Below are 26,035 nucleotides of genomic sequence, written 5' to 3'. Positions count from 1 at the left end.
AGCGCTCCTTTCTCCCTCGCAGCAGCCAGGATCCTCATCTTGTCCCTCGGGTTGTGCAGCTTGATGATCACTGCGCGGGGCCGGTTGGGCTGCGACTGGCCGAGGGATCTGTGTGCACGGTCAATTTTAATGATGCTGCGCTTGGTCTCCAAGTTCAGCAGTGTAGGCAGCCACTTCTCAAAAAATGTAATCGGCTGTCGGCCCTCCGTATTTTCTTTGAGGTTGAAGATTAAAATATTTTCCCTGCGACTGCGTCCCTCTATATCAAGGCTCTTCTCCGCCAAAGTGCAGACTTTAGTCTCCAGGCTCTTCAACTTGGACTCCATGGTCACCATGTTATCTTCTCCCTCCGAAACGCGGCTCTCAACTTCGGTGATGCGTTTAGTATTGGACTCCAAGCGTGTAGTAATATTGTCCAAAGTGGCTGAGAGATCCTCAAACCTCTTCTCCATCAACGCAGATATTTTCTCAGCGACATATTGTGAAATCTCCATAGTGAGGGCTTCGTCGTCCACAGCACACATAGCATCCTTGCTAGCTGCTGCGGTCTTCTTCGGATCTGGGTCCTCAACAGGCGTGTTTGCCGTGGCTTTGGAGGCTTTTGTATGTGGCATGTTGTCTGGGAGCTAATATGCAAGTTTCTTTGCGGTTGTTATTTCTAAGGTAGCGTTAAAAGTCAAATATAGCTCATTAGCAGCAGGAGCTCAGCAGCAGTCGACTGCTCAGGGTGATGGCATCACGTGACCCCCAGCAGAATTTATGTATTTACAGGGATTCGGGAGCATAAACAGTGATCGTCATCATCAACGTCCTTGTAGTCTTCAGTCTCATCCCCTCCAGGTTCAAAGAGGGAAACCAAGGGAACAGTTTCAGCAGCATGTTGTGACAATTGGTAAGGAGGTGGTGTGGGGAATTTGTCATTGATAGCTGTGGTAATACACTTTAGACAGAGGTGCCTCATACATGGTATACAGCAACAAGACACATAAAGTTAACACAGTTACAACAACAACTAAGAAAAAGAATGGACATAATTAATGTTTTCCACTTGCCAAAGGTCCTGTTTAGCCAATGAGTTAAGGGAGCCCTGAGTGTTCTGTTAACTCTTCTGACATGGTCTTAAGGCCAGAAAGGGCTCGAGTTGGCTCAATGGAGCCATCTGGGGCTGTGTTGTTAGGGATGAACACACAGCAGTCTTGGGAAAACAGAGCGCACACACCACCTCTTTCAGCTAGGAGGAAATCCAGGGTCATTCTGCTTTGATAAGCCATCAGGGAGGTAGCAGCCAATTGTTCATGCAGTCCAGCAATGGCATCTCAAGCCATATTGTTGATCCTCCGGACATTAAAAAGGATGTAATTAATCTTGCCTACATTTTATTTATAGTGACCCACCAGAATAGAGACTCAAACCCTGAAGCAACTTGATCAACCAATTTATATTCATCAGGTACACTTCTGGGGGCTCCAATTGCATCTATATAGGTCGAGGAGTTCTGATATACAGTTGAAACCAGAAGAAGAAGAAGAAGAAGAATCAGGGGGAGACATTCCCCTTTATTGTCACACACACATGCACACAGCACACGGAGGTGAAATTTGTCTTCCGCCTTTGACCCATCCTGGTCGTCCTTCCTCCGCGGCAGACAGGGAGCGGTGGGCAGCCAGACCGGCGCCCGGGGACCCATCTTCTTCGTCACCATTGGTGATCTTCTTGCATGTTTTTAGTGGGGGTATATTTTTACGGAGGATACCCCAGGTGAACACGGGGAGAACATGCAAACTCCACACAGAAAGGCCCTCCTCGAGCAGCAGACACCGAAGCATGGTGGAGGACACACCCAGTGCCCGCAGCGAGATTCGAACCCGGGACCTTCTTGCTGTGAGGCGACAGTGTTGCCACTGTGCCACCGTGCCACATACACTGTAAAAAACATACATAAACCTTTTTTTTCTCACTGTCTGAAATTAAATCAGACTAAACCTCTCCTGTTTTAGGTCATTTAGGAATACCACAATTATTTCTATTTGCTAAATGTTGCAATAATGGGAGAGAGAATATTTCAGTAAGTTTTTTATTACTTTCTTCAAAGTCAGAAGTTTACAAACATTTCCTTAGTATTTGGTAGCACTGCCTTTAAACTTTATGACTTGGGTCAAGCATTTTGGGTATCCTTCCACTAACTTCTCACAATTGTTGGCTGGAATCCTGGCCCATTCCTCCTGACAGAACTGGTGTAGCTGGGTCATTTTTGTAGGCTGCCTTGCTTGCACGCATCTTTTCAATTCTGCCAACAAAGTTTCTGTGGGATTGAGATCAGGGCTTTGTGATGGCAGCTTCAAAACATTGACTTTGTTGTCCTCAAGCCAGTTTGTGACTACTTTGGCAGTATGCTTAGGGTCACTGTCCATTTGGAAGACCCATTTGCACCCAAGCCTCAACTTCCTGGCTGATGGCTTGAGATGATGCTTCAGTATTTCCAAATAATGTTCTTTCTTCATGATGCCATCTATTTTATGAAGTGGACCAGTTCCTCCTGCACAAAACAGCCCTACAACATGATGCTGCCAACCCCATACTTCACAGATGGAATGGTGTTCTCAGGTTTACAAGCTTCCCCCTTTTTCCTCCAAATGTAACAATGGTCATTATGGCCAAGCAGTTCCACTTTAGTTTCATCAGACCACAGGACATGTCTCCAAAAAATAGGGTGTTTGTCCCTGTGTGCATTTGCAAACTGTCATCTGGCTTTTTTATGTGGCTTCTGGAGTAATGACTTCTTCCTAGCTGAGTGGCCTTTTAGCCCACGTCGGTACAGGACTCGTTTGACTGTGGATAATGACACACTCTTACCAGCTTCAACCATCATCTTCATAAGGTCTTAAGCTTTGGTTCTGGGGTTAATTCACACATTTTGGATCAAAATACGTTCATCTCTGGGACACAGAACCCGTCTCCTTCCTGAGCGGTATGATGGCTGGACATTCCTATGTTGTCTATACTAGCAGATAATTGTTTGAACAGATGAACGTGGCACCTACAAGCATCTGGAAATTGCATCTAAGGATGAACCAGACTTGTGGAGCTCCACAATTCTCTTCCCGATGTCTTGGCTGATTTCTTTTGATTTTCCCATAATGTCAAAGAAGGAAGCAGTGTGTTTGAGGTGTGGTCTTAAAATACATGCACATGTGTGCCTCCAATTAACTCAAATGTTGCAAGTTAACCTATCAGAAGCTCCCAAAGCCATGTCATCCTCATCTGGGCTTTCGCACATTGTTTAAAGACATAGTAATCTTTGTGTATGTAAACTTCTGACTTCGAAGAAAGTAATAAAAACTTCACTGAACTCTCATTATTGCAGCATTTAGCAAATAGAAATAATTTTGGTAATCCTAACTGAGCTAAAACAGGAGAGGTTTAGTCTGATTTAATTTCAGGCAGTGAGGAAAAAAAGGTTTATGTGTCCTTTTTACAGTGTGTGTAAACTTCTGGTTTCAACTGTAGGTCAAATGTGTTACGCTTATGCCTGCAGGGTTGGGGTGAGATACGATAGATGGTGGACGTCCACGAGGCTACTTCTGAGGCAGTAGTCTTAATGATTTTGACAGGAGCTATTAATGACAGGATAGTACATTTACCTGTCCAATCTACAAATCTATCTATTCCTTTCTCTTCTTCCTCTTTCTGAACTTTTTTCTGTCATCTGGCCACTGTTTCAAATAATACCGACCCCAAGGAGTCTGGTTAACAGTTCTTCCAGTTATCAATAACTTTCTGTGACATCTTTAAATATTTATACACGTGTTAAGCAGAGCGGGTGAATGGCACAGTGTGGATAAGGACCAGGGGCCTCATTTATAAAACATTGCGTAGAATCCATACTAAAAGTGTGCGTACGCCCAAAAGCTGAAAATGGCATACGCCAAAAAATATTCGAATTTATAAAACCGTGCGTACTCACACCTTCACGCAATTTTCCATTTATAAATCACACTCCACCTGGAAGATTGCGCAGGTGGATTCACCTCACATCCCGCCCCCGACACACCGACATTTTACCATGAATGGTCAATGCAAAGTACCTCATGAATAGCTTTGCATATAAATATGCCTGCTGATCAATGGCATTTTACGTTCGATCATGGTAGAGAAAAGAAAAAGAAATTTTACGGAGACTGAAATCGAGGTGCTTGTGGGTGAGGTGGAGGCCAGAAAGGATATTTTGTTTGGTGGTCACAGTAGTGGTGTCACGAATACAAAAAAAAAAAAAAAAAAAAAAAAAAAGAGTGGCGGCACGTCGTCACCGCAGTGAATAGTTCCAGTGCCACAGAGCGATGTGTGGCAGAAATTACAGATCCCTACACTACTGTGCGTCAGGATGAATGAGTCATGTGCTGACCCAGGCCACCGTGCCACTACATTCGTCAAGATCATGTCCGAGGTACAAATAATTTGTACATTGAGTGAATGCACATTTTTTCGATTCACATAAGCAAATTCATTTTCACTCTGAGCCCTTATAGCAATGTGAGTGCAGTCAATTGCGTCGATTATATTTGGGAAACCGGACATTGCTGCAAATTGCCTTTTAATGTTGGCCTGTTCACCCACAGTGTAAGGAAACCTGATGTATCGACTGGTCATTTTTATAATGCCACACAAAACGGCTGGCATTATGGCGCTGAGGGATGGCTGCGATATCCCAGACTTAAGGACATAATTTAACTGAATTATATCATACCCAAAAGGGGCTTTAGACAGACAATGTAACATTATATAATATTAATCATATCAAACACTTACCTGTCAGCTAATTACCGCTGAAAGGAGCCAGTCACCAGAAACCCCAGAGTGGTCAGCACCTGGATATGCACCGGGATGGCGCGGTTCCGGCGGGTGGGTCTATCTAACACTGGGCCCAGTTCAGCACATAGATCCAAGAGCACCGCTCTAGGGAATCTAAATCGGCTTATTAGCCAGTCATCATCATGGGCCAGGGAATCTCCGTGGTCCCTAAAACTTCTCTCCATCCTGATCCTACCATTTGCGTGATCTTCCAGCAGTGCCAGCGCATCCATTGTGCAGCATTACGCACGAGTGGCATCGTAGGGACTGGCTACAGAGCTACGGAAGTACAGTCTCAGACGGATGCTTTGTGTTGTTCCCAGTCTGAGCTGGGACATACATGAGCCATGTATAAACACTGAAACAAAGACGAAAAAAAGAGGAAGAAGTATATTCAGTGGAGGTTTTGAGACAGGGTCAAGACCTGAGGTATACATAATGCCAAACAGCATGTGTCAGCCTGTGATGTGGGATGACCTATTTACAACCCTCCAGATACATCACATCAGAGTGACAGGAGGAGGACAAAAACCTAAGATAAGACTTACACTGAGACTATAATAATTTCTCGACAAGCACATAGATTAATGTAGAGATGTACATCCTTCTTTCTCATCAAAGATCTTCGTTTGCTGGGGGGCGCTGCTGAGCTTTAATGGAGTAGGACGTGAGTTTGGAAGCTCCTGCCGATTTCGATTAAAATTGTAGTTCATCTGTGCTTTTTAGTCACATATTTAGTCTTGTCTTACTCCGCAGTACTTTTTGTTGGGAACTTTAACTCTGGACTACGTAAAATGTCTGGAAAGAACTCCAGAACTTGCAATACTATTCAGCCACAACTGCGGCCTGGTCCACAAACCGTGACCACATCCTCGAGTGAGCTGTTGGCTCCTGCAGAGGTCGTCTCGACACACACTAACCTTAACATCGCTGCCCCCAAGCTCAAGTTGCTGGCCTCGCTGAGCAAAGATATTGCTGAAACTCCAGGATACTCTCTGGGATGTTTTGTCTACTATCAAGCTTGACCTGCAAGTGGTGAAGACACAGCTGGCGAATGATAAAGCTGTTACTGATGCTACCATGTCCAAGCTAAAAGGTACGGTCGGAGAGATGGAGCACGCACTCACCGAGTGCTCCAATGACATTGGCGAGATGAAAACTATTTTCAAGTGCATCACAGCTAACGTGATGCTGGAAAATAAATGTGAAGACTTGGAGTCCAGATCATGGCATAACAACATTAGGATAGTGGGAGTACTGGATGGTCCTGACACCTGTACCACTGCTGCTGTAGCTGCCTTACTGAAGGAAGCGTTCAATCTGGTAAAGGAGCCGCTTTTGGACCGGTCCCACCGGACCCTCCAACCCAAACCCAGGCTCAGTGATCGTCCATGAGCCATTGTGTGCAGATTTCATTATTACAGTGACTGTGTTGACATTTTACGCCGTGCTAGAGATCTCCGACAGATTAAAGTCAGAGACTTGACCATCTCAGTCTTCCCTGACCACACTGCCAAGATAGCGTGGGCTCAGGCTGCATTCAACAAGGTCAGGTGCCAACTTCGTGGCATTGAAGGTGCTCGGTATGGTCTGATTCATCCAGCCCGACTTTGCATCACGTACAACGGCGTTGAGACGGACTTCGTTTCAGCAGAGGAAGGCAGTGACTATGTCAAAACCTTGATTTCTGGGTGAGCTCCAATAGCTTTTCAGATATGTGTTCTATTATTGATTAGAGTTTGTGGACTTACTAGCCTTAATGTTCTACCTGTGCAGTATTAGGTGGTTTTCTGGTTTGTTGCAAAACTAGGTTAATGTCACTATTGTTTGTTTATAGGAAACAATTTTTTCCCTCAATCTTACTGGATATTGTTATATCCTCCTGACTACCAGGAAAAAAAATATTATCCAATCACATTTTTTAAGTTCCCCAATCTTTGTAAGATAATTAGAATACTGAAAGCATTTTTTGTTTGTTTGTTTTAAAAAAAATTTTTTTGGGACACATTTTAAACACAAATATTATGCTAAAATACAGTTTAAATATATAATATATAAATAATTCAGACAATGTTTTAACGTGTTGTTGCTAAGAGACTTATCTAAAATATGCCAACAACATTTCAAGCCAAAATTTACTCAATAAAAAGTATTATGCACTTACTTCTCCTCTTCCCATAAAATGCGCTTGCACTGGTGGACGCCATTTTCCTTAATGAGAAAGAGAAAGGTACCAAAGCTCCACCCCTTCACATTTGGTATTATTGAAAAGCCCTAAATGTTCTCTGTAGATAGCAAAAGGAGTTCAGTAGTATTCAGTGGGTGGGAGATATTCAGATTTACAAATGTCCTCCACAGACCACAAATTTGAACTACTGGTAGTCAGGAGGATATAACAAGGCTATACCATATTTTGTATTTTTGTACTTCAGATAAGATCAGCACTACCTCATTTTATGCTTTCTGCATCTATTTGTACAGGACTGATGGCCTACTGTAATTTGTTAATATGTATTTTCACATGCTTTACTGTATTCATCTGATCTATGTGGAAATTTGATTTGTGTTATTAAGGCAGTCATCTTTGTTGTTTTGTTGGAATGTTCACCTTTAGATGAAACAATATGTTATAAAAAGTGTTAAGATCGGCAGGACGTTTTTTTTTCTCTTACTTCTTACATTGCCCTTCCATTCAAACTTTAATTCAAAAGCTAGAGGAGTTGCCATTTTAAATTTTAAATTGTGTTTTTAAACCAATCTTGGATCGGTCTAATCCTCGTAATCTGACTCAATCTGCTATTCCTAAAACATTCTGTGATTTTATGAAACAGAATGGTCTTATTGATCCATGGAGATCTTGTAACCCCTCTATTAAAAAATTCTCTTTCTTCTCCCAGGTGCACCATTCATATTCTAGGATTGATTACTTTTTATTGACAATACGCTTAATTCATGTGTAAATTCTTCTGACTATTTAGGTATTGTAATATCTGACCATTCACCTTTATTATTAGATATTCAACTTTCTACCTATAAACGTAACCTACCACTTTGGAGATTTAACTCTCTTCTTTTGGCAGACAAAGAATTTTGCAAACTCATTTCAAATTCTATTGATGAGTTTTTGTCTTTGAATCAAAATGACTCCTCTTCATATTCATGGCTATGGGAGACACTTAAATGTTACATCAGAGGTCAAATTATTTCTTACTCTGTTCTTTCGGCACAGTGATAGTGGTAACACTGTCGCCTCACAGCTAGAAGGTCCAGGGTTTCATTCCCACCTGGGGGGCTGTGGGTGCTGGGGGCGTGTCTTCCACCATGCCTTCAGTGCCTGCTGCTCGAGGAAAGGGCCCTTTCTGTGTGGAGTTTGCATGTTCTTGCCGTGTTCACCTGGGGTATCCTCCATAAAAAAAAACCCACTAAAAACATGCAGGATGATCACCACCTGACCAATGGTGACAGAAAGGAACTGGGTCCCTGGGCGCCGCTGTCGGTTGGCAGCCCACCGCTCCTAGTCTGCCACGGAGGAAGGACTACCAGGATGGGTCAAAATTAATTTCACATTAGCATGGCGTGTGCATGTAATGCATGTGGTTGTGTGGAGTGATTAATAAAGTACGTCTCTTCTCTTCTCTTTCTAATAAAAGATTAATGCTAGGCTTAATGTATTTACATCTGTGTTTAATAACCTTGATCAAAGACATGCACTGAACCCTTCTCCGGAACTACTTAAAGCGTGTTGATTTGCAAGCAGAATTCGACCTCATTTCAACTAAAGGGGTAGAGCGCTTGTTACTACGCAGTCGTGGCTCATATTATAAACATGGTGACAAGGCAAGTCGTTTACTGGCACATCAGTTACGAAGACAGGCAGACACTTGTGACACTATTGCTACAGATCCTTTGGAAATTAGTGCTACTTTTAAATCATTTTATTTTTCAAATTCATTATATAAATCTGAATTGTCTGAATGTCCTACAGACAACACTAAAATGAATGAACTTCTTCAGAACCTTTCAAATCCTGTCATTGATACTAATACTGCCAGGCAACTGGACTCCCCACTCTCCCTAGAAGAAGTATTAAATGCAATTAAAGCTATGCAATCTAACAAAGCCCCAGGCCCTGACAGGTTTTCAAGTAAATTTTTCAAAAATGTATTGGTAAATTGGCACCGCTACTTCTATCCATATTCAATGAATCCTTAGAAAGTGGTTCATTACCACCAAACTTGACACAAGCCACTATTGCTCTCCTTCTTAAAAGGGACAAAGATCCAACCTCCAGTTGGATCTTTGGATCCTCACTTTTCAGTATAATTTACTCAAAACATTCGACTGAACTTCCTGAACTTGTGATTTCTTTAGATGCTAAAAAGGCATTCAATAGGGTAGAGTAGTACTTCTTTGCAGTTTAAAGAAATTCGAATTTGGTGATAAATTTATTCCTTGGATTTACCTCCTTTAATCATCCCCTAAGGCCATACTAATGATGCTTATTCTGATTATTTTGCCCTTGGACGTGGAGGTCGCCAAGGCTGTCCTTTATCACCTTTGCTCTTTGCCATCGCTATTGAGCCTCTGTCTATTACATCAAGATCTTCCCCCTTATTTGATTATTAATCTTTACTGATGCTGCTGTATTCTGGAATTTCCCCTCGCGGGACAAATAAAGGAATATTGATCTTGATCTTGATCTTATTCAAAAGAATCACCCGTAATGGAATTGAATATGAATTATCGCTGTATGTGGATGACTTGTTATTGTATGTAACTGATCCAACACTTTCTATCCCTGCTGTTTTAAGTTTTCTGGAGAACTCCTTCACCGCGTTATAGATGTCAATTCCCCTCGTAGTTGTCTTTAGAGGCAGTGGAGTCAGAAGTTCTTCTTTTGCGGAGAAATCATCAAACACCATCCGGATAAAGATCATCAGCCGCGCTGCTGTCCATGGACTCGTCACACTGGATGCTAAACCACCAGCACTTTGCCAGATCTTGGTCCAGCTGATTGGCCAAGTCCCCGGACATAGCCGGCACTCTTCTAACCATTGTAGTTGCCCCCAGTTGGACAGCAGAGAGCGGAGATTACATCAGTTCCATATTTCTCGTCTTAAAGTACAGTGTTTGCAATTATCATCATTGCTTCTTTGGAAACCTCCCCATCTGAAAAATGCCTTCTTTTTCTTAATTAAGAAATGTGTAGCTCTAAATGAGGCTTAGGTTGCTTTTTGGGAGTTGCCTTTAACTCACAGGCTTTTTCGGCTCGTAGTGTGCTGCCCGGTGGGTAGTCAGCATGGTGGCTTGTGTGATGCGTTCTGAAACGTCTTTCCACATTGTGCCACATTGCCGTCACCACAGTCACCCCACAAATGAGACACATGCAGGATTTTTTCACAGTGGTAAAGAAGAACTCTTCCTCCCATTCATTGTGAAAATGATATGTTTTCTTTCTTTTTTTCTGCCATGTTTTTTTGGGGTAAATCATCTCCTCATCGTTGTTGCGCCCACTAGCTTGTCTCCGCCAACACTATGGTTTGGTCATGCACACAATACTGACCTTTGAACTATACTAGTTTTTTTTTTTTTTTAATATTGTAATTTTCAAATTTACACCAATACAAGTGTGATTTAAAAAAGAATAGTAACAAAAAAAAAAGTTAGATGCAGCTCACTGGTAAGTGGCGCTATTTTTTTTAGAATAGCAACACAAAACTGGTGCCCACGGGCACCATGTTGGTGAACCCTGCTGTAGGGGATCTTCTATACCTGCTCTACTTTACTCCTCTTTACCTACAAAACCCTCTCTATACACTAATAATCAAGTGGTTCTTAACACACTCAAAATCTGGTATCAATTTAGATGGCACTTTCAATTTGTAGCTGCATCTTTCTTGGATCCTTTAAATAACAACCATTTATTTCCTCCATCACTTTCAGACTCGACATTTTCAGTGTGGTATGACAAGGGTATTAGACAATTCAGATATTTATATGCCGATGGTGTCTTTGATAGTTTTGCCAATTTGTCATCTTGCTATGACCTCCCTGTTACTGTTTCGCTACTTTCAAACCCGCAATGTTGTGGTTAAGTGTTTCCCTAATTTCCCCTCTTTACCTCCAGAACAGCGGTGGGAAACTAAGCTTTCATTTGTTCCTCATCACAGAAGAATTATTTCAAAGCTGCATGACATTATCTTAGCTTTTAGCAACCACTCAAATGCTAAACTTAAGTGTACATGGGAAAGGGAACTGGGAATACAAACACATGAAGAGTCCTGGGAACAGGCCATAGAGAGGATATGATCTATCTACCACCTCTTGTGCTCGTCTTGGACTTATTCAAATTAAGGTCTTATACAGGGCACATTTCCCTTGCTAGCAAGACATTCCTTATTGCTACACTGGAAATCTGCTAAATGTCCTTCTATCTCCCGGTGGCTCAAAGACTACACGTTGAGAGGATGTACAGTCAAATTTTTCCACAAATATCTCCTGAATGTGATAAATGCCATTTAGCCGAAGGTTCACTTGCACATCCAACCATAACCTTGCCATCTTTGGATGCTCTCAAGAGACTTCAGGACTGGCCTACGATATGCAGATTGCTCTGCACCTGGGAATATTGGTTACTAAAAAACTTATCCTTCTGAATTGGAAGTTGACCACTCCACCCTGCTTTACACACTGGCTTAGGGAGATGTTGTCCATCATTCAAATGGAAAAACTGCACCTGTACAAACATAATACACAGAACAGATTTGAGAGGATTTGGGGACCTTTTTTGACACAGTGCCATATCACCAAACATTCATGGGGGCCTGGACCTCTCTGGTTACTTGACTGGGCCCCATATTGAGTATGATACATTTACTTCTGTCATTCTACTTTGCCACTGAGGTGTTACCATGATGAAAAGATCCCTTATGTAAACTCCCCTCATGTGCTATCTGGCAGCCTTTTTATTTTTATTTTAATTTTTATGTTTGTTTGTGTGTTTGTTTGTCTTTTTGGTCTGTTTGTTTTGAGAGTGTGTGTGTTACTTTTTCTTTTTTTTTTGTTCTTCTTCTAATTGTTCTTCTCATGTCATCTTGTATTTGTTACTGTAAAACTGAAAATTACAAATAAAGTATTAAAAACATTTTTTTTTTTCCACAAATGGAACCCTATATTTCCTATTTCACTAATTTAGAGGTGCTACCCAACAGAATGTGTGCCTGTTATTGTTGTACCTGTTATATTGCATAAATAACCAGTAATATGTGTGCTGATCATGATGGTCTTGTTTTTATGTGTGTATATGTGAATGTGTACAGATGTGTATATCTTTCAGAAAAAAAAAGGTAAATTGTATTTCTGTGATTGGAAGTATTGTATTGTATTTTTCCAATAAAAATATTTTTTTGAAAAAAAAAAATCTTCATTTGCTAAAACCTGATGTATACATTTATTTAAAAAAACTAATGACTTAAAAAGCCTTAATATAAAACAAGACAAAGCGTCTACAGTAATGCTAATGGGTGAAAAGTTGAGGGACCACCAAACCTACATGATTCATCCTCTGGTGACCATGAATGTCTGTAACAAATTTAATGGCAATCCATCTACTTGCTGTCATGAACTGACTCACAGACTGACATTACAAGTCACTAGAGACACACTGCTAGCGTTGCTAAAAATGCTAAATGTTAGGTAGTTCCAGCCTGTCAGCTGTAAGGGTTTACTTCTTTCCTTTGTCTTAAGAGACAATAAATTGAAATTTCTGAGGTTATGAACAACTTTTAATCCTTCAAATTTCATGCCAATCCATTTGATTGAGATTTCACTAACAATAAAACAAATCAAACCCCAAGAACCAGGGAACCAATTTGAGGAACGTGAATGTACAAAGTTTCATGGAAATTAATAGCTATGGAGACATTTCAGTCTGGACCAAAGTGTCAGACAACAGACTGTCCAAGAGACTGGCATTGCCATCTCTAGACCCACGCTGTGATTGTAGCTCAAAAAAATCAAAACTCTTTTCTAAGTTAGCAAATGTAGGTGAAGAACAAACTTTTAGCAGAAAATGTGTTGACTTGATTTGGCAACAGTGCATTAACACCTTCTTAAACATTACATATAGTAAATATCACTGTCAAAATAAATCTCCCAACTTGTATTTATTTAATAGTATCACCTTCAAACAACAAATACAGAAGCAAGTCACAGATTGATACATTGTCCCCACACTTGTGATGCATGTTGTAAAACATTGCGTTTATCACCTGTTGTAATTATATTTCATTCCATCAAGGAAACTTAAAGCTATGGCAATGGACAGATGGCTGAAACAGCAATAAAAAATGTTCTTAGCTCATAGCATCTTACAAGCTATGAGCTAATAATGTCAATAAATTTGACAGTCTATGTTGTGTACCTGTATTTGGTGAATTTGTGAATAGTGGGTCACTTGTGTCCACAGTTCTCCTCATATAGCTGAAATCTGGTCATTGATGGAGGGAAACCCAACCCTCTGCTCAATCCACTGGGCAACACTAAGCAGCTTCTTGTCTTGGAGGGCTGGGCCGATAAGCTGTAAACCAATGGGAAGGCCCCGTCTTGATAAAGCAGTTGGCACAGACACAGCAGGCAGACCTGACGTGAACAAAAAGAGAACTGAAGGATAGTTCAGAGAAAGGCATTCATTACATCTCCAGGTTAGTAACAGTGTAAGTGGCATTTATCATTTAGTAAATTTATTTACTGTTAAATTGTAGTTCTTGTTGAGCACGATGAGAGAATATTTAAATTTAGGGTCAGGGAATATTGTTGAATATTTTGTGTGACTTTATTCCTGTTTGTTTTGCCCTCTGAGCTTCATTTTGTCATCCTGTGCAGTTTCCGTTGACTAGCAACAAAATAACAGGAAGTGGAATTTTACTGTGAAAGGTTCTGTTTAGTGAATAAACGAGTGACAACAGAGCAACATGATTGTTTTACCATTGACACTGCCACCGAGCCGACTCAAAGCATAAAACAGTCTCATGTCGTCTATGTCTTCAAAAAATGTGGTTATATTAAGAAGTAGATATTAAGAAGGAAGAAACATGTTGATTAAAGATAGTCACTATAAACAGGTTAACTTGGAGAGTGATAAAAGGTAAAGAAATGCTCCTTTAATGCTCTGAGGTACATTTCAATCTGTGCTGAAGTTACACTTAACAAATAGGCATATATAAACGCAATATAAACGCAATACTTTTGTTTTTGATCCCATTTTTCATGAGCTGAACTCAAAGATCTAAAACATTTTCTATATACACAACAGATCAATTTCTCTCAAATATTGTTCACAAATCTGTCTAAATCTGTGTTAGTGAGCACTTCTCCTTTGCCGAGATAATCCATCCCACCTCACAGGTGTGGCATATCAAGATGCTGATTAGACAGCATGAATATTGCACAGGTGTGCCTTAAGCTTGGTTTAGGCTTCTGCGTCGCGGCGACGCCGTACCTACGCCGTCGACGCAGACCCCTACGCGGACCCTACGCCGTAGCCTGACGCGCACCTCCAAAAAATCCTGACTACGCGTCGCGTCGACGCGTAGTGATGTGAACGTCGAGGACTGTGATTGGTCCGTTCAGAACGTAATTTTCGGTTCAGTCGCAGCCCTATGGTCGCAGCACAACAACACCGCCATTTTCAAAGTTTCTGTGGTGAGAGCTACAAGAAAAACTGGACCAAGCCGAAGAAAGAATTATCGAGGAGGTACGCAAGTACGACCACCTCTACAACTCCTCTTCGCGGCAGCAAGAGCCCCCCGAAACCATACAAAGACACAGCCGCACCCCCCTAGCGGCTTGGCGGTGAATTGCGGAGCAACGCGTTCCCTCGACGCAGAACTACGAATGCTCAGTGACGGCGTAGGGTGTACGCCGTAGGTACGGCGTCGCCGTGACGCCGAAGCCTAAACCAAGCTTTAGGCTGGCCACAATAAAAGGCCACTCTAAAATGTTCAGTTTTATCACACAGCACAATGCCTAAGATGTCGCAAGTTTTGAGGGAGCATGCAAATGGCATGCTGACTGCAGGAATGTCCACCAGAGCTGTTGCCCATGAATTGCATGTTCATTTCCCTACCATAAGCCATCTCCAAAGGCGTTTCAGACAATTTGGCAGTACATCCAACCGGTCTCACAACTGCAGACCACACACAACCACACCAGCCCAGGACCTCCACATCCAGCATGTTCACCTCCAAGATCGTCTGAGACCAGCCACCTGGACAGCTGCTGCGACAATCGGTTTGCATAACCAAAGAATTTCTGCACAGTCAGAAACCGTCTCAGGGAAGCTCATTTGCATGCTCGTCATCCTCATCAGGGTTTCGACCTGACTGCAGTTCGTCGTCGTAACCGACTTGAGTGGGCAAATTCTCACATTCGATGGCGTCTGGCACGTTGGAGTGGTGTTCTCTTCACGGATGAATCCCGGTTTTCACTGTTCAGGGCCGATAGCAGACAGCGTGCGTGGCATCGTGTGGGTGAGTGGTTTGCTGGCCCATAGTGCCGGTGGGGTTATGGTATGTGCAGGCGTATGTTATGGACAACGAACACAGGCGCATTTTATTGAGGGCATTTTGAATGCACAAAGATACTGTGACAAGATCCTGAGGCCCATTGTTGAGCTTTTCATCCACGACCATCACCTCATGTTGCAGCATGATAATGCACGGCCCCATGTTGCAAGGATCTGTACAAAATTCCTGGAAGCTGAAAACATCCCAGTTCTTGCATGGCCAGCATACTCACTGGACATGTCAACCATTGAGCATGTTTGGGATGCTCTGGATTAGCATATACGACAGTGTGTTCCAGTTCCTGCCAATATCCAGCAACTTCCCATAGCCATTGAAGAGGAGTGGACCAACGTTCCACAGGCCACAATTGAAATGTTATGAATGTAACTTCTGTTCCCTCAAGGAGAGGAACGAGGTACAACACATATTGTATGGGATATCACGCCCCTGTGTGGCCTGACTGAAGACACCTCTATCACGCCTTTACGGCAGATGACTTGTGGTGACATATGTGAGGCCCCACCTGCACATATATACGTGCACCACCACAGTCATCCTTCAGTTCGATAACCACTCTTCATCGAGCCCAGCTGCGCAGCGGGGCAATGTAGTGTTGTACCTCGTTCCTCTCCTTCAGGGAACAGAGGTTACATTCATAACATTTCGTTCCCTTTCAGTCGATTCACTCGGTACAACACATATTGTATGGGACATGTATACACGCCCCGTGGAGCAGCCACCGAACCAGAGCCAAACCTCCAATACTCTAGTGCATCGTAGACCCAGCAGAAAGGACAGAGTGAGCCACTGAAGGGGCTGTCACGTCCAGACGATAAAACCAAGCAGAAGTGTGCGGTGATGACCAACGGGCTGCAGCGCAGACATCACTCATAGAAACCCCTTTAAACAAGGCCCATGAGGCCGCCATACCCCTGGTTGAATGTGCCCTCACACCTTGGGGCAACGGAAGACCCCTGCTGCTGTATGCTTGGGAGATAGCCTCCACAATCCAGTGTGAAAGCCGCTGTTTAGAAAGTGCCTTGCCCTTAGCCGGATTAGCAAAACAGACAAACAACTGGTCACATAAACGCACACCTTGGATGTGGCCTATGTAAGTGCGTAGTGCACGCACAGGGCACAAGGAATGTAACCTCCTCTGCTCCTCAGATGCAAAAGGAGGGGGGAAGAAGCTCAAGAGCTCAAAAGCCATAGAGCTATAGGCTGCGGGGATAATCTTAGGCAAATACGCCGCATTCGGGCGCAACGTAACCTTAGATCCATCCTGAGTAAACTGGGTACAAGAGGAATGCACAGACAAAGCATGAAGGTCGCCCACTCGCTTTGTAGAAGTCAAAGCAAGTAGCAGTGCAGTCTTGTATGAAAGAAATTTCATATCTGCAGACTCAATAGGCTCAAATGGGGGTCCACAAAGAGCCTCAAGCACCAACGCTAAATCCCATGAGGGAACACTGGGTTTAAACAGGCCTCAGCCTGTGGACTCCCTTCAGGAAGCGCATAGCAAGAGGGTGAGCGCCTGGCATCACTCCATCAAAACCAATGTGGCATGCAGATATAGCTGCCAAATAGACCTTAATCGTTGAGAAAGAGAAACCCTTATCCAGCAGCTCCTGAAGGAATGTTAAAACATCCACAATAGAGCACTGAAATGGGAGTACATTTCGGTCCTGACACCACTGCTCAAACGCCCGCCATTCGTCGCCACCACATTTGGGGGCAGACCATGAGCTATTAAATTGGACCTCTCAAAAGGTAGGCATGTAGACGCCACAGTTCTGGGCGTGGGTGAATCACCTCTCCTCCTGCCTGGGAGAGGAAGTCCCTTCGAAGAGGGAGCTGCCAGGGCCTTGCCGCTAGCAGATTGATCATCTCTGCGTACCACAACTTCGCTGGCCAGCGAGGGGCCACCAGGATCAGGGAGAGCCCCTGCTAGCGCACCCTCTCCAGAACAGACAAAATCATTTCCACTGGAGGAAATGCATACAGCAGCATGTTGGGCCATGTGTGTGCAAGCGCAGAGGAGCACTGCGGTCTGTTATGGAGAAGAACAGGGGACAGTGGGTATTTGCTCTGGAGGCAAAAAGATCCACTTCTGCCCTGCCGAAGCGATCCCAGATCTGAGACACCACCAGTGGGTGCAATCTCCACTTCCTCACCAGAGGACCGCCCCTGGAGAGAAGGTCCGGCCCCAGGTTCAAGTGCCCTGGAACATGTGTGGCCCTGAGGGACAGAAAATGAGTACTGCACCAGAGCAACAGAGAGTGAGACCGTTTTAACACGGGCAGGGAGCGTGTTCCTCCCTGCTTGTTTATGTAGGAAACCACCATTGTGTTGTCTGTCCTGATCAGGACATGATGGCCTGTCAGAATGGGACAAAAATGCTTCAGACCTAAAACGGTCACTAATAGCTCCAGGAGGTTGATGTGGAGCCTGCACTGTGCTGGCGTCCAAACCCCTCTCACTGCTACGCCCTCGCACAGTGCCCCCCACTCCCTCAGGGACGCATCTGTGGACACCACTTTGTCTAAAAACACCCTCCCTATAGGAGACCCTTGTTGCAGTAAACCGGGTTCTCTCCATGGGAGAAGAGCCGACATGCAAGACGGAGTTATCGTCAGCCTCCTCTGGAGGTGATGTGGTGCACACAGCCGGTGAGATAGAGTCCACCGTTGAAACGCTCACATCTTTAACAGCCCGAGCGGCACTACAGCGATCATAGATGCCATCATGCCTGTCAGCTGTAAAATCGTCCGCAAATGCAGTTTGCATCCCAACTGAAATTAAGCGAGGCAGCAGTGAAACTCAGCCGCGCTGTGCTCTGACAGACGCGCTTGGCTCGAACCAGAGCATATTTCCAAACTGAGGAAAGAAAATCGTTGGCTCTGTGTCAGTGAACTTTTCTGCAGATTTACTGAAAAACCCAACGTTTGGATGTGCGACAGTGTCAGTGACAGCTGAGCCGCTTCTCGCTCTCTGGAGCTCGCAATAAGAGCCCCATTGTCCAGATAGGCTAATATGCGAACACCTTTCTCCCAGAGCGGGGCTAACGCCACCTCGACACATTTGGTGAATGTTCGGGGGACATTGAACTCTTCAGGACGCCTGGTGGCGGACCCTTGCACCAGGCTGATGGGTGTGGGTTCTGGCCGGTTGTTTGTTGCTTCACCGGCTGGGGCCCCGAACACACGGGCGGCGCAGTCCTCTTGGGAGGAGGCGGCGGTGCCGGTTTGTGCAGACTGGCTGGCTGCTTGGGCTTAGCATCACGTCTGGGGATGATGCTTGCATGTTCTACCCGTGTTCACGTATCCTCCGTAAATATGTACCCCCACTAAAAACACGCAAGAAGATCACCACCTGACCAATGGTGACTGCAAAGATGGGTCCCCGGGCGCCGGTCTGGCTGCCCACCGCTCCTGGTCTGCCGCGGAGGAGGGATGGGCAGGATGGGTGAAATGCGGAGGACAAATTTCACCTCGTGTGCAGTGTCCTGCATGTGCATGTGTGTGACAAATAAAGGGGAATGTCTCCCCCCGATTCTTCTTCTCTATGTGAAGATGTGTTGCATTGCTGAAAGCAAATGGTGGTCACACCAGATACTGAGTGGTTTTCTGACTCCCTCAGTAAAGCAAAACTGCACATTTCGGAGTGGCCTTTTATTGTGGCCAGCCTAAGGCACACCTGTGCAATACAGTATTCATGCTGTCTAATCAGCATCTTGATATGCCACACCTGTGAGGTGGGATGGATTATCTCGGCAAAGGAGAAGTGCTCACTAACATAGATTTAGACAGATTTGTGAATAATACTTGAGAGAAATTGATCTTTTGTGTATATAGAAAATGTTTTAGATCTTTGAGTTCAGCTCATGAAAAATGGGAGCAAAAGCAAAAGAGTTGCGTTTATATTTTTGTTCAGTGTATGTACTGACCAGACTATGGTTTTTTGCCATGAGAATTAACAAATCAAAAATGGAGAACTGCCCTTCAGCAATCTGCCTTTGTTACAGAATGGTAAGTAAGAAGCATGAACTGAAGTAGTTGTGCGTGAAATGTTTTTAGGGGTGTGTGTTTGTATCCATGCATGCAGAATATATAACTTTTTGAATCCTCCTACACTTACTACACATGCATGAACAGTTTGACCTGAAGGCCTTTTTTTCTGTACCTGCCATGTTGACAGGCTGGGTGAAGATGTCTTCCTGCGTGCTGCGTGTTCGGTTGTCTTCCTGTGTGAAGTCAGAGTAACAGGCTGCATCAGTCAGAGTGGTGGGAGTCAGCAGCACATCGACACCTGAGCTGAACACATGCTTGAAATCATCTGTGATCAGCCGGCGGACTTTCTGAGCCTTGACAAAGTAGTGCCGGTAGTTCCTGGAAAAAGAAGGACAAGGATGTTGACACTTGTTTTTTGCTGTTTTGGAAATATCACAGCTCCACTGGACAATTTTATTCTCTCTTATATTTCATGAAAGACAAGTTGGCAAATAACCAAATGCTCATAACTGTTGCATCTAAAGACAACAGAAATCAGAGAGTGGAGAAAAGATCAAAGAGAGTCACTGACATACTGTCAGCTATACACTAGTTTGAAGTTAGTGAACTGAAGCAGAAAGGTGCAAATAGTTCAAAAGGTTTGTTGTCTTACTCTTTAAGCAGGAAGTAGTTCCCAGAAAGTATCCTCCCTCTCACTACGTCATTGAAGCCCTCATGTCGGCTTGAGGCATACATGGTCTCCGTTGAGCTGTCCAACAGACTACGATGGCCTGATAGAAGAAGGATGGAAATCAATAGTACTACCTTTTCTGATTTTGGACTGTGCAATAATTCATTCAATTCTCTGTTATCTCATGTGTGATGTGGCACCAAGTGTGAAATACTCCATGCTGCACCCTTAATTTATTGTATACCGTATTCTAGGCCGTCGAAACGGGCCATGTTAGACGCCACCTCAGTGTGGCCTAGGATGTGGTAGCACACAATGGAGTACTGGGTGTGAGGGAGAGATACTTGCTCCACTTGTGCCCCTGCCCTCTCAAACATGTCAGCAACACGACTCCACTGTGCTAGAGTCTCCTCAGACAACCCTGGGGCATGGTACTCCTGACATAGATTAAGAGACAGGAAAGAAAAGTAGCTTTAGGAAATCAATGCATTTGTACGAACAGAGACATTTTAAAAATTCTGTATCAGAACCATCTTTGTACATAATAGGGATGCAAAAGAACTTGCAAATACTGCCTGATGACAGTCAACTACACTACAGGAAACACATCAAACATGAGAAACCATTTAGCATATCACCACCCGAAAAACCTGAAATCCCCACAACAAAGCTTCAGCAAGGCCAGAGGAGTATGAAAGATGCATTTGGAGCCCTGATGCTGCATAACAGTCTGAGAGCTTAAGAAATAACAACATGCCCCATATATACTCAAAGTTTTCTGTGGTCGACAACGATGGATTTGGAGGTTAGTAAACACACTGGAGCCAAAGTATACAAGTCCACCAAAGCCAAACTTTAGTTGCAGAGGTACCAGATCTGAATCAAGAGATAAAAGCTAAAGTGACACAACCTCAAAGCAGTAGAGAGCATCTTAATAACCACAGATGGGTGGACTTGATGAGCTACTCATAACTATATTACGGTCACAGCTCATGTTACGACCAGAAATCGGAAAATGAGAAGTTCTGCCCTGCAGACGCGGCCTCTTTTCCAGTCACACACTGGACTCAACATAGCTGAGGTTTTGAAATCTGCTGTATTGGAGTACAATCACTGTACAATCACCACAGTAATGTTACCATACAGACAATGCACAAAATATGGATGTAATGGTGAGAGAGGCCAGAATGTTCCCACACAAAGTGTTTTGCACACACTTTAAACCTTGCTTCACCAGCTGGTCTGAACGTAGGCTGCAGCAACTGTCTGCTTGGTTGAGTGAGACGTGTAGCGCCGTTTTTTCACTGCAGTTCAACTGCCACAGCTGAACTGACCACCAAACAGAGACTGTTAACCCTGCCAGTACATAAATTGATCATGGATGTGGTCACCCAATGGAACAGCTCTTTTAATAATTTTATAAAAGGACTGCTACTGACTGGTGCATTGTTTTTGTTTAGAAATTGTACATGGTTCAGTCACTCATTGCCAAAGACAATTCATGCCATTTTTTGCACATACTTAGGTTATGTCTGCTTTTATTTTGTTTTATGAAAGAAGGAAAGCAGAAGCACTTTGAGTTAAAAATACATTTTTAATCGTGGCCTTAAGGTATAATCGCACAGTGAATTTTTCATATCGTTTCATCCCTAGTATATAATGTACTCTAGAAGGAATTTGTCTTGATTCGGGTACAGGACTTGAAGCCATGGTTTCCATGAACAACAAACAGTATTAAAAAAAAACAAAAAACTTGTCAAGGTGGAAAATAACATATAATATAGATATCATAATATACTTATATGTTATTTTGTACAACTGGAATAATGGTTTGTTTCTCTATGTTTTCTTCTATTGTTACTGATTTAAATTGACTTGCATTATATGTATATGTGTGCATGTACACACATACATATATACTGGAATCCTCAATAACGCTCTTCTAGTCTGACGACCACTCAAAGCGCTTTTACAACGCATGGCTAGGCCACCTGCTCTTTACAAGCTTTTAACCATTCACACTCATACACTGATGGCACAGCAGGTTCAGTATCTTGTAGACTACCAAGGCCAGGGATCAAAACCGCTGACTTTCTGATAAGTGGACGACCGCTCTACCTCCTGAGCCACCCCAGTACTCTTTAAATATTTAATATTTACAGCAAAACTTGAGTTACTAACAACTTACATTTAAAATGGTGTCAGCTGTGATGCTGAAACAACACAGATAATGATTTTAATTCAAAGCTAAACTCACCTTGGGGATGCCTACACAGATGTTATTGGCATCAAAATCTTCAGGTAGCTCTGTAAGCAATGAGGGTACAGGAACTGTTGTTGAGTCTCTAATATCAAGGCCTTGGAGGACACCTGTGTGACATGTCAACAAAACCTAGTTAGGTTTATTATTTGAGGGCGGTTGACAAATGTACAACAATGCAGAACTGCCCTACTGATTCATTTACAATGTCACATATTCTTGCTATTACACCAGAGAAGTGCAGAACTGCTCTACTGATTCATTTACAACGTCACATATTCTTGCTATTACACCAGAGCAGAGCAGAACTGCTCTACTGATCCATTTACAATGTCACATATTCCTGCTATTACATCGATAGATTTAAGGGTGCCCTGTGGGGTTGGAAACAGAAAAGGTTTATGTTTAGTTTAAGTGTCTCTAACCAAAACACACTGTATATACTTCAGGTCTAATTAATGTTGAATGTATTTCCTTCCTTGAGAAAAATTGACAAACCAATTTCTTAAAATAAGTTTAGAATTGTATTCATAAATATTAAATATCTTTACATTCATGTTTCCTTGCTTACCTTTGTTGGTGCATACCTACTTTGTGTGTTACTGCCACTAACTCTTGATCAGCAGAATGGTGTGAATGGCAGGATGAGAACTGTGCTGCTGGCAGCTCGTTACAAACAAGATGGGAATCCACTCATAAAAACTTTGCTTGATCACAATGCAAATGGTCCAAATGCCACAGGGTACCTTTAATCAGTTTTTCATGTGGTATTTGGTAAGCATACATGTATAACCCTCAACTGGATGTTAGAGGAAAGATTTTGCAGGTGATCTAAGACTATTGAATTTTAAGCATTTTTTTTATTTCTTAATCAAGCCAGTGGACAGGGACAGGAAACATAGCAACAAAAAAAGATCCCTGAAAGATCTCAAAAGGAAAGGGCATCCTCAATTGTTCCAATTGTTTGTTTCTTAGAGCAAAGTCTAAGAAATTCTTATTTGAAAAGCACATACACTCATGATCGTAATCCTAATCCTAATCCTAATCCTAGCAGTCTCAAAGTAAATTACGCCCAGATGTCAGAACGCAGTTCCATTGAATTCAAAGGCCTCTAGTAGAAAGCAGTAGCTGGAAATGTAGAATGACCATATTCATAAAGGGCAAATATTGTTTGAATGTAGGCCCAGTTGATGTTATCTATGAATGTAGAACACTAGCCCACAGTGTAATGACAGGTGATCAATAGTTTCCCACCTAAGACGATGGCTGCATCACTGACACTGCGGGTCATAATGCCAGGGACGTCCATGGAGTTAACCAGGGGAATGAGACCATGTCTGGACAGCAGACCATAAGTGGGCTTCAGGGCCACAACGCCACACAGCGCTCCAGGGTTACGAGTAGAACCACCTGTGTCTGAACCCAAAGCCCTGTCAAATAATTACCAAAACAGTACATTTGGTTTGTAAGCACCATTTGGAATCAAAGCTTTCTATTATGAACAGATTTTTCTTTGTAAGTTTTTCCTTAATCATTGAACATGAATTTTGATGTGTTCCCTCACAGGTAGCTGGTGAGGGAGGCCACAGCTGCAGCACTTCCTCCTGAACTTCCTCCAGCAATGACCCAGTCAGCATCTGGCACTACCACTGTCTGCTCTCTGTAGGGAGAAGCATAGCTCCATGGGTTTCTCACTGGACCGAAAGCCCCATCTGTACTGCCCGAACTGCAAGACAAAAAATTATAGATAAAAAAAATAACACAATGAGGACCAGTAATCTAAAAAAATACACCCGAGTCTGTTCCTGAAGGTGCACACAGCCATAACAGCTTCATCAAGCAAGTTACATAAAAATGAAATTTGTAACTAGCTCTTACAAAAATGCATGCTGTGAGTGAAACAGTAATAGTGAGAAATATTTTGACAATGGCCTTACCCCATAGCGAACTCATCCATGTTGGTCTTCCCAATGAGAACAGCCCCTTGGTCAAAGAGCTTCTGGACTATTGTAGCATTGTAGGGTGGAGTGTAGTCTGCAGCAGTAGTAATGGTAGGTTATCTTTAATGGACTAACATAGAGTGGAAAATACAAGTGTCGCACGTTCACTGAGGTTCACACAGACCTTTCAGCATCTGTGAAGCACATGTGGTCTTGATATTTTCTGTACAGAAATTGTCCTTGACTGCAAAAGGGATTCCATCCAGAGGACCTTTGGGGGCACCTGAAGTAAAACAAGAACAAACTGTAACACCTATGACTCTACACAGAATATAAAGAAACACTCACGTGTCCACACCATGCAGCAGTCTGGTTTCTGCTTCTTGAGCCTGCTTCAGTGCCAACTCCTCTGTCTGGGTGATGTATGCATTCAGATATTGTGTTTTCTTGATGCGGTTCAGACACTTCTTACAAAGCTCTGTTGGAGAGATTCTTCTCTCCCTGAGAGCCAAAGACACCTGGAGAATGATGATGAAACAGCAGTGATGCAATTTTGACTTGTTACAGTTGGAAAAGCACAGTGTTACTAATAACATTAACAATGGCTACGTTCTATTAAAATGTCTCAGTAAGCCATGACAGTGTGACAGTGAGCCAGTGAGCCAGCATACACAATACCATAAACCGGAAACTGACAGCAGCCAAATGGAGTTCACCATCATTAAATGTATTATTTGTTCCTTTCTTACTTCTTTTGAAATGTCTTCTGTAAAAACGACCTATTTGTAATAGGCCGTTTTTTCGAGACTATAAAGTATTTACATTTTACGTTCCTTTATCCATTTCATTTCATATCCATTTCAGCAGTCAGTGTTGGACATTTTACTCCACTACATTTATTTGACAGTTCGTAGCAAATTATTTGGCGGATAAATATTTTAAAAACAAAGACAAAATCCTAAAATATGTTGCGTTGCCACAGATTAAACTACCCAGCAGAATATAAAGTGTCTAAAATTAGGCCCACAGCATTAAAATGCTGCTTGAATGTTAATGCATTGGTCACATTCCAATAATATATTCATGATAAATGTAACACCCTGAATGGGGTCATTCTGCATAATGCGTGCTTTTACGTCTGATACTTTGCGTGTATTTGTCTGCCAATACTTAGCATTTACTCCAGGTTAAATAAACTTCTACTTTATAAAAATAATAATAACAATAATTTACCTGTTCCACAACTACGAATCATATGTAAGTTGTTATTGTGTTGTTTCTGAGCTAGACGAGCAATTTTTAATAGTTAGCAGATTACTGGTTTGCTTGTTTACTTGACGTTACATCTTCTACTCTATTCATAGAGCTATGTAATACAGTTTGAAACGGTTGCCTAACAGTATGTTTTAGTTATGGACAATTAGGGAGAGTATCAGTAACTATTTAGTTAAGTTATGAATAGACAGAACACAACGTCCAATATGTAGATAAATACACCAGACAAAGACAGAGAAGTAGTAGAAGATAGAAGTTCAAAGAGGAAGGAAATACTCGTACTAACCTCTTTTATTGTCAGGCTGAGCATGTTGATAGTATTTTTTATGAAAACCTTTCAAATTGACAACAACCTTCGTAGTGTGGCACACTAGCAGTCTGCCATGTTTGTTTCCATAATCACCGTATAACAACGCTTTCTGTGATTGGACAGCGATTGAGAAAGCTGCGTTGAGATTGGTGGAGTG

The 26,035-nt window shown here is 42.7% G+C and overlaps 2 protein-coding genes across 4 annotated transcripts in view; both read right to left on the bottom strand.

Annotated features, from left to right (window-relative positions):
• Positions 1 to 5,203, bottom strand: part of iars2 (isoleucyl-tRNA synthetase 2, mitochondrial) — a 62,798-nt gene extending 57,595 nt beyond the window's left edge. Inside the window, exon 1 of the mRNA XM_076748686.1 lies at positions 4,807 to 5,203. The gene's annotated coding sequence lies outside the window, so the exon portion shown is untranslated. The remainder of the gene's footprint in view (positions 1 to 4,806) is intronic.
• A 10-nt stretch (positions 5,204 to 5,213) lies between these two features.
• On the bottom strand, positions 5,214 to 25,976 carry qrsl1 (glutaminyl-tRNA amidotransferase subunit QRSL1). 3 transcript variants are annotated; one of them, XR_013078154.1, is made up of 13 exons: positions 25,855 to 25,976; positions 24,652 to 24,811; positions 24,478 to 24,576; positions 24,291 to 24,387; positions 23,918 to 24,079; positions 23,608 to 23,783; positions 22,351 to 22,463; positions 20,338 to 20,530; positions 20,076 to 20,193; positions 19,596 to 19,801; positions 13,271 to 13,488; positions 6,468 to 11,584; positions 5,214 to 6,344 (listed from the first exon to the last, which is right to left on the bottom strand). XR_013078154.1 is itself a non-coding variant. In XM_076748687.1 (11 exons), exons 1-11 carry the CDS (start codon positions 25,876 to 25,878, stop codon positions 13,322 to 13,324), a joined length of 1,515 nt encoding a protein of 504 aa, XP_076604802.1. In that variant the 5' UTR covers positions 25,879 to 25,976; the 3' UTR covers positions 12,995 to 13,321. The 3 variants fall into 3 exon arrangements, 1 of the variants encoding a protein (XP_076604802.1); XR_013078153.1 differs by having other exon boundaries at positions 5,214 to 11,584; XM_076748687.1 differs by lacking the exons at positions 5,214 to 6,344; positions 6,468 to 11,584 and having other exon boundaries at positions 12,995 to 13,488.
• Between the last annotated feature and the right edge of the window lie 59 nt (positions 25,977 to 26,035).

Source organism: Chaetodon auriga, chromosome 14 (assembly GCF_051107435.1).
Source record: "Chaetodon auriga isolate fChaAug3 chromosome 14, fChaAug3.hap1, whole genome shotgun sequence".
Taxonomy (NCBI): Eukaryota; Metazoa; Chordata; class Actinopteri; order Chaetodontiformes; family Chaetodontidae; genus Chaetodon; species Chaetodon auriga.
Note: the sequence above shows the minus strand (reverse complement) of the source record. Positions and strands in the feature narration are given on the sequence as shown.